Source organism: Canis lupus, chromosome 30 (genome assembly GCF_048164855.1).
Source record: "Canis lupus baileyi chromosome 30, mCanLup2.hap1, whole genome shotgun sequence".
Classification (NCBI taxonomy): Eukaryota; Metazoa; Chordata; class Mammalia; order Carnivora; family Canidae; genus Canis; species Canis lupus.
The window spans coordinates 4,807,100-4,816,480 of NC_132867.1; the positions used below are offsets into that span (position 1 = coordinate 4,807,100).

At 42.1% G+C, this 9,381-nt stretch overlaps 1 protein-coding gene across 1 annotated transcript in view; it reads right to left on the minus strand.

The window, feature by feature from the left end:
- Nucleotides 1–8,933, minus strand: part of CHMP2B (charged multivesicular body protein 2B) — a 28,352-nt gene extending 19,419 nt beyond the window's left edge. The window contains exon 1 of the mRNA XM_072806506.1: nt 8,583–8,933. Coding sequence (XP_072662607.1) covers nt 8,583–8,616 — 34 coding nt within the window. The 5' untranslated portion in view covers nt 8,617–8,933. The remainder of the gene's footprint in view (nt 1–8,582) is intronic.
- Between the last annotated feature and the right edge of the window lie 448 nt (nt 8,934–9,381).

The window sequence follows — 9,381 nt, forward strand, 5'->3', positions numbered from 1 at the left end:
GCCCAAAACATTCCTTCCATTGGCTACTCCTAAGTAAAACACTTTCCTGAGTTTTAAGAGTTTTTCTAGCAAATTATCAAACTGTAGATAAACTTAATGGGGTTCATCTACATGAACAATGAGACAAATGTAGATGAACTAACAGCTGGTTAGTCAGAAGTACTGGTGGCAAACTGGGACCTGTGACTGCATCTAAGATGAGGACAGTCTTGTAGGACTGAGCCCTGACCCTGTGGAGTCTCTGCTAACTCTACATAGTGTTAGGACTGACTTTTTGGAGGTACCCAGTTGATGTCAGAGAACCAGAGTGCAGAAAATAGGTATAGCCATCTTTGTTGGGAAAACACATATCATGACATGAAATTTTACCAAAACATACCTTAATCAAAAGTTTTACTTCACTTTTCTTAATTTTATGTGTCACTGTATATTAAAGAAAAATAAAGAAAATTAACTACTGCATAGCCCCGTAGTTAATAGACCTATTAATATTTAAATAGTTCTAAGCTATAAAATGAGGGCATCTAATGTTGCATATTAAAATACAGTCATAATACTTTAAAACATATTACGGTAAGTAAGAAAAGATAGTAAAACATTTTCTTCATATGAGATGATAGGTATATCCTATAAAACAAATTATTGTTTGTTTCAACCTTATTTTCCATTATATTCATTTTTTGGTAGGTTTGATTTCCTTCCAAGATTACAAGCTCTTTAAGAGCAAGGAGAAAGTATTTTATTTATCTATTTGTATTCCCACTACACTTCATGCCAACCATTACCCCAATATAGTATACTTAGCCATGATCTACGGGAGTACAAACATATATTGAAATGTAAAAGAAATGCTTAATAGACATAGTCAATACATTTCTTTAAAATATATAATAAACTGTATCGGTTACCAAGCAAGATGGTTGATAATTTAATAATAACAGAACCTGAGCTATGATAAATCTCTTTATACAGTGGAAAAATAGAGCACTGAAATAGCCAAATAGCCCTTACAATTTTCTGCTTTCCCCCTTTTTTTCATTCCGAGCCAACACAAGGACAGAAACATATACTGGGTATTGCAGACATCTAGGACATAAAGTGCTCGGCTCCTGTCCCTGCAAAAGGATATGCCCAAATTTTTATATTCCAGCATTTCATCTACCTTGTGGGGCTGCTGAGAAGCACAGGTGGCAATAAAAAACATTCGCATTGTGAAAATGGCAATGGTAGCATGACTGTGACTGTGGTATGTTCTCTTTGGTACCACTCCCTGAAGGAAAATGGGTCTGGAGGCCACCCCAACCACTACCCTCTTTCTCATCCATACCCAGCACAACACTTAAAGAAGGCCACCCAAGCCAGCTCCACTGTAGGCATTAAAAAGCTATTCAAGCCTTTTGGGCTCTTTTTACTGAATGAAATACACATGTGTGCACTAGTGACTGAAGACTTAAATTCTGGATTTCAGAAGTTACAGACAGAAAAAGCCATTCTGCTTTCCTTGGTTCTGAATCAATAAGGTCTATCTGCCTGGGGGGGGGGGGGGGCGGGGGGGGGCGGGGGGGAGTAAGTAACAAAACAAAAGGGACCTCCATGTGGTCCAACCTAGCTTACTAGAATCTCAACTGGGGTTTGAGGTGAGGCCCCAACTTGAATTATGGCTGTCCTTCTAGACCTTGCTTATTTACATACAATTTGAACATTTGAGGATTAAAGCAAAAAGTAATTATCAACTCTAAATACAGGCATTCATTAATTTGTGAGTTATATTTTAAATGTATTTAAATTAAAGTGCCTTTCTTCTTGGGGAAAGGAGGTGGCCTGTCTCAAGGGTAGTTCAGGATCATTGCCCCAGGAGCCCTGAGGCACAACATGCAAATGGTACCACTCAGTGGGATTCCAGCTGGTCTACTTGACAACATCCACTCTACCATATACTGGGTTTTGTGCTTTTACCATAAGGTCAGGACAGAAATTTTAATCTAATACAGCATATTTTCTGCTTTTAAATGTACTTCTTTAAAGGAAAAAACAATCATTTTGGTTCATGCAGTTTTACTGCCTATCAGTTGTCCTAAATCTGCTCACTACATGGATTGAAATAGGAGCACAGAAGAAATAAAGCACATCCTGCCTTACCATTTTTATTAACTTGCTCTGGAGAGCAAGACCTGAGAAGGCAGGGAGCTTCTACTTTAGATTTCATCTGCAATCTCCACAGCAACTGTGAGTGGAAGTAGTGAGTCTGCAGCCCTGGTTTAGCAGGAGAAAGGTATTAGATAATTAGATACATCCTGACCCTTACTGAATAGAACGGGGATTGTGGTGGAGCTTACAATAACCAGGATAGGAGTCCTGGCTCTGGGAGAATGCACCACCTTCTTCGGGGGATGGGGAGAAAAAAAAACTACAAAATGGTACAAACTCAAGAATTAGGGGATAAAACAGGGATGTTTATGGTCAGTTTCTAGGAAATGCTGGCTCTGGGAACCAAATTTACTGAGAGGCAGAAGGACAATGACAATGAGAGAACACCTAGTGGAGGAATTAAAATTTGATATGCAAGCAAATCTCTTTTTTTTCAGGCTTTGGAAATTTTGTATCAACAGATGAGGGAGGAATAATATTAGCTTAATTAACCAGTTTTGACACATGGTAAAGAAAAAATAAGAACAAAAAATAAACAAAAAACAACAACGGGAAACAGGGCTGTGGAGGATTGTGCCAACACATTTCTTTTACATATGGTCCTGGGAGCCAAGGATCCATTTAAAAACTAGTCTGAAGTTGAGAAACTCAGCAGGACTTTCCTGGAAGGAACAGGTGGAATACTAAAGAGAAAACAGGAGAGGCTAGTCTAGCCCTATGGTGGCATAAAAGGAATGCTTTCCTCCCCTGCCCCCACCACCAAGTAAAGTCTCAAGTCACTCAAATCCTGAGAAATTCATTCAGATTAACTTATTACTAGTAAAATATCAGTGTTTCCAAGAGCTGAAGGAAGGTCTTCACATGGACTACGTACAAATAGATCTTCAGGTCTCATTTGGTCCTCAAAGACCCAGGCTTTGTACCAACATCAGTAACAGCTTCGGTTCAGAAAACTGTGAAAGAGTATTTTCTTGCTTTAGATGGGAGGGAACAAGAGGCAAAGCTCCTATGAAAGGAAAGTTTCACAGACCTGTGGACTTGAAGGTGCAAAACAGCAGCATGAAAAGAAATACCAGTCTCTGGAGTTATGCTAGGGATGCAGAGAAAGGGGAGACATTTTCCTATGAAATATCTATACTAGAAGTAGGGAGAATTTCACTCAGAAAAATGCTCAAAGAGTACTACAGTTCTGAATCCCATGTTCAATTATTTTTCTTTGGTGTGCCAAGAATGTAGGGGGCAAACAGCAAGAAAAATTTGAGTTTTTAAATATCCACAATAACAAGCACTAAGGAAACCCACAGCATCCTAGGAAAGACCTAGGTATTACAGGTAGTACCAGAAGGTTGTATCTCAGTTGGAAGAAAGCAGAAAAGTTCTGGAGGGGATTCAGTTTAAATAGATGGTATTTTTTTTTAAAGATTCTATTTATTTATTCATGAGAGACACAGAGAGAGAGAGAGAGAGAGAGAGGGGACAGGCAGAGGGAGAAGGAGGCTCCATGCAGGGAGCCTGACGTGGGACTCGATCCCGGGTCTCCAGGATCACGCCCTGGGCTGAAGGCAGCTCTAAACCGCTGAACCACCTGGGCTTCCCATATAGATAGTATTTTATCCTTTCTTAAGGATAATTATAAAACAATATAAACAAATGTGTCAACCTACCTTTTGACAGGAGATTTATTCCAAGTTAGTCAAAACTTCACAGATTCTGAACTCCGACTAATAGCATACATGGATACAATCCCCAGTAAGGCAAAAACCAAGAACCTTGCTCTTATGCCAGTAAGGCTCCTCAAATTATGTCTAAGCTTGCAAGTGGGTGGCAATGATATATGGATGTAGTTTATAAACAGCTCTGGATATGGAAACTACTTTTGGTTAACAAGTGCTATTATTTTGAAATTTTGTTTCTAAATTATAAATCAATGCAGAGATACTTTCACGAATCCTAAAGAGACTGCTACCTTGCATAAACAGAATATAGGAAAAACTTAGAACAGACATAGTCCAACTTTGGAAGTATACAAGGATCTACTTTAGTTCCAGTGAATGCAAGTCAGGAAACAGAGCCTAAAAAAATTACAATACAGGAGCGAGATCCTTAAGCAATTTGAGATTGCATCAGAGAAGAAAAACACCTGACATAGTGCAGGTTAGCCAGCAGAAGGAAAAAGAGGATTCTATGCATAAAGATATCACAAGCAAAAATACGTCAGAGAGACAAAAGACCATGGTATGTACTGATGAATATAAAAACAATACTGCTGGACAGTAAAATGTTCAGAGACATGACAAGAAAGTCAAGGATCAGATCATGGAGGGCCATATATGCCTTATTAAAGAGCTCTCACGGATTCTGTTGGTATCATGGATATAATAAAGGGATTTAAACTGAGGACCAGCATAGTCTGATTTGGGTTTCAGGTAGATCAAATCACAAGGCAACTCTGTAGATGAACAGTTTAAGGGCTATGAAACTATAGGGGGAAAAGAAAGGCAGAAAGATGATGTAATAATAGAGTGCAAGGTAAATGGGATCTGAATTAGAGCAGGAGTTGCAGGCTCACAGTCAAAAATTATGTGTGCCAAATACGTAAGAGGCAAAAGGAGCAAAACTTGGTAATTAATTAAAGGTAGGAGACAAAATAAAGACCTGCCAACACTGGAACAGGAGACTCAGGAAAGGAACTAACTTAAGGAGATGGTGATGAATTCTGTTTGGAATCTCCATTTGGGGTACTTTGGGACTTCTAGGTAGAGATACTCAGCAAGTCAGGTCTGAAACTCAGAAGAAACTAGAAACACAAATTTGGTATCTATCAGCATTTAGGTAGTAACCACAATAATAAGACTTTGGGTAAGATCATGCAGGGAGAGACTGTACAGTTAGAAAGGTGGTAGCCCAACATGGAACCAAGAACACTACCATTTAAGGAGCAAGGGGGAAAAAAGGGGAAGGAAGGGAGGGAGGAAAAGAGGAAGGAAAAAAAGAAAAGATGAATCTGAAAGGAGAAAGTAAAAAGAGTGGTCAGAGAATATATTACAGAGTTTCATGGAAGCCAAAAGAGAATTTCAATAAAGAAATTATTAGGATCAAATGCAAAACATAGGCCCAAGAAATGATCACTAAAAAATGGCCATTTTGGCAATCTAGGAGTCACTGATGATCTTAGCAAGATCTCATTACTTAAGATGTAAAGCAAACTGCTGTAGAATTGGGGGGTGGTCTGAGAAATAAAGGGGGAAGGAATAGAAGACAACACTACTCCTTTAAGAAGTTTACACGAAGAGCAAAAAGACTGGACAATACTTCCTAAGAAACCCTTGGGTCAGTGGAGAGTCAGAAAAAGGAGGTTTTTTTTTTTTTTTTTCTTCCAGTTCTACCACTATGCGAAATTAAAGCTCTACCACTGATTCCAAGAGGAAAATAGCTTGGCTCACAGACAAACAGTTACCAAGGTTGGGAATTCCATATACTAGAAGAATAGCAAAATTAAAATGTGCCATAGGATCTCTTAGACAAAAATATTATCAATGATAATACTCAAGGGATGAGGTTCTGGTTTTGCTACTAAGTTGTGTCACCTTGGGCAAATTACTTAGTTCTCTGTATCTCAATTTCCTCACCTATAAAGTGAGGGCAGTAATAGCACTTATCATCTAAGTTTTGTGAAAATTAAATAAGATGCTGCACACAAAATGCTACCACAGTGCTGGCTTAGAGCAGGACCTCAAATTTGCCTTTAACAAGAACAACAAAAATTATATAGTTCTTAAAAATTTTCACTTTTTAAAAGACCTATTTTAGTTGTGCATTTATGATAAATCCTCATGGCAACCTGCTTTACAGGTTCATAATTAGTTTCAATAAATAGGTCACCATTAGTCCACTTGGGGTGGGGAGAGAAGCACTGTAAACACATTACCGCATGTACATGTATATACCTTAAAAATCAGTAGAAGGGAAACCAAATACTCCACTGTAATTTCAAATTCAAAGGAATTTTTCTCTTCTGTGGCACTGAAGTACAATCCTCATTAATTTCTCTAACAAAGTATACACTGCAGTCTTGTTCATCTTTGTGTCAAAAATGAATTAAACATAACTCTGAATAGTAATAAGTGCTGTAATGTTGTCTCCCTTTTTAATTTACAAGTGCCGTAGTCTTTAATGATATAGCATGCAACTCTTCCAGCCAATCCAAAGAGACAAAAAGATTCATTTTCCAGATCTATATGCAGTTACATATTTCCTTATATATCAGAATTTCATTACTGCTGAAACAGATAAAAAGGCAGCATACAGCAAAAGATCTTATGATCAATAATCAACGAGTCTAAGGATCTGGGTGAAATGCATAAAAATACATTACATTTCATAATATACAGCCTCATTACTGCTAAGAAGAATGCTGTCACCTTTTCAACAAAACACCCTCTTTTTAATAAAACAAAGAGTAAAAACACCAATAAAGCTCTATATCAGAAAAATGAAAGTACAAATCTATAATTAGAATGTCATTAAGTGATCTGAATTGACATGATAATGTAAAAAAAAAAAACCATCAAGTATGCAGTTTAGTAGTTATAGTAAATGCACACAGTGGCCAAATTTATATTCAGAAATTTCACACATAGATCTTTTAAATCAGTAGTATAGTTCCTAGCCAAAGTCCTTAAGACTTTATTTTCACAAATAAACCTATTTAGCAAAAAACATTATTTCTTGGATGAATTAACCCAACTGCAAATGAGTATACAATTAAACATCCTCACTGTTTTTTCTCTTTTCTCTTTCTCTGGTCTGTACTTCAAGTACAATACAATAGTCACTAGCCTGCCAAATTCACCAAGAAGCACACCAATGAGAATACAGAACTAACATTTATGTCTGTGAAAATATTTGACAGATATTAAGCAATTAAAGCTGTTTGGCCTTTAATGTTAAGATGTTTTTTTAAAATACAATCTGTAACATCCCAGTAACAAAGGTCTAACTCTTTTCCTCTCTTTAGTAAATTCTCACTAAATAAAATTGAAACAAAAAAATAAACCTTTCTGCCCCTCCCCACCTGCCCACGAGTACAGAAAACCACGATATTGGTACTGAAACAGTGAAGAAAGTGCCACATTCAAAATTAGATGGCATTCTCAAATAAAATCCATCTCAAATAATTGTACTACATCCTATACCAACTCGGAAGGTATTCCAGGTACTGTAAATGGTACTTCTTAGTTAATAAAAAGTCCATAAATCAGAAAAAAAATTTTTTTTGTCGCCCATTCAGGGCAGGCAAAAATGTATTATGCTGTGCACTAAATTAGGACTAAAATTACATTATGTGTTGAAGTGAAGGATAGAGTGGCAAAGTAAAAGTGATGTCTTTGTTATCCTCCCCAAAATAATGTTGCTGGCACTGGGATAGTCCATACAAAGGAATAAAGAATTACCCCAGGTCTGGACTCAGCACTGTTTGTACCAATCGCGGTCTAGCAGTGGTAGCACTGCTCCTTTTGTGGCAGGGTGAGACCCTTACAAAGAAGTGATTCTTTGGTTGAACCAACAGCAACCTAGACTCAACATGTAATAGGAAACACAATTTTTAAATAACTTGAATGAATTTGATTCCTGGTGGCAGTCAATGAAAATACCAAGAATAATTCATTAGTGTTATATAATATACACTACAGTAATTGCTTATAAACAATTTACATATTTTTGTACATTCTTTTTTTCTTCTTAAGATGACATTGAGCTAAATGTCTGAAACAATGCAAGTGTCTGAAAATATAAACTTCTATGCAGAAATACGTATCACATCTTTTACTTAGATAGGGAAGGAAAAATACATTATAAAAAGCAAACCCAAGTCACTTCCCTTAGGTTTCCTTTATATTTCTAGTGGAGTCAGTAAAGAAGCATTTGTTTCACGTCTCTATTGGTGGGACATTCTCAAAGGCAAGACGACCCAGACCCAGGCTCACTTTGTACCTGGAGCCTGTTATCCCCTCCTCCAGCTCAACACGGGCGTGCTGTCTGCACCCCAAAAAGTACAAGAGCTCCAAGATGCAGGGGCAACCAACCAACAGATGCAGCCAGCAGGAAATTCGTCGAATCACCGTCTAATGACACTCCAGAGCCAGCCGCATCCAGTCCCCCCGAAGGGCTCAAGGTGTCGCTAAGGGAGGAAGACGGGCGGGGGCGGGGGCGGGGGCGGGGGCGTCGGCCGGAGCCGAGCCGCGCAGGTGAGGCTGGGGCGCGGCGCGTCCCAAGACGCGGGAAGCAGAGGAGTGACGCACGGGGCGGTCACCTGTGGGGCCGGGGCCACGGCCGCGACCCCGCCCCAGGGAGCAGGGAGGACCGTGGCCGGAAGCGCCCGAGACACGCCGGAGAAGCGCCGCGGGGGCCCCTTCCGCCCGGCCTCGACTCACCGTCCACGGTTTTCTTCTTGAAGAGCGACGCCATGGTCAGGGGCCGCGCCCGGGCCGCCCGGCTCCGCCCGGTCCCGCCCGCGGCCGGGAGAGGACAGGAGGGAGGACTCGGGCCCGCAGACGGCCCGCTGCGGCGGCGGGGCGAGGGGCAGGCGGCGAGGGCAGGTCTCCGGGCGGGACCGCGGAGGGCGGGCGTCGCGAAGCCTCCCGCAGCCGAGGCGCCCGAGCTCAGGTGACCGGCAACTAAGACACTTTTCGGAGAAGTCACTTGTAGGCGGCGCCTGCGTATTAGGCGCGCGCGCCTGCGCACTGCGGCGCCCGAAGCCGCTGCCGCTGCCCTCACCCCGGCGCTGCCCGCCCTTCCCGCCGCGGCCGTGCGGTGCGGTGCGGCGCGGCGCGGCGCGGGCGGCGCGGGCTCGCCTCGGGGGGGGCGTGGCGGGCCGCGGCGGTGGGCAGGTGCCTGCGGGGCTCGTGGGGCTTGCTGGCCGAGGGAGCGTGCGCGAGCCCTTGCCTCCTTGGTGGCGGGAGGCTGCAGTGGGGGTCTCCGGCGCGGCGGGACAAGCGTGGGTCGTCCCGGAGCCAGCTGGTTTCCAACATCCCGTTGCTGGGTCAGGACTTTCCCAAGTTCGGGGCTGGCTGCGGCCGGGGGCCGGGGGCCGTGTCTCCGAAGTTCACGGGTCTCCCGCCCTGCCTGGTCGAGCCTCCCGCGCGCTGGCGGGTGCAGCCCCCCCCCCCCGGGGGTCCTGAGAGGCGTGCACCTGCCTCGCCCGGCCCGGGGCTCGACCGCCCGGCGTGCTCC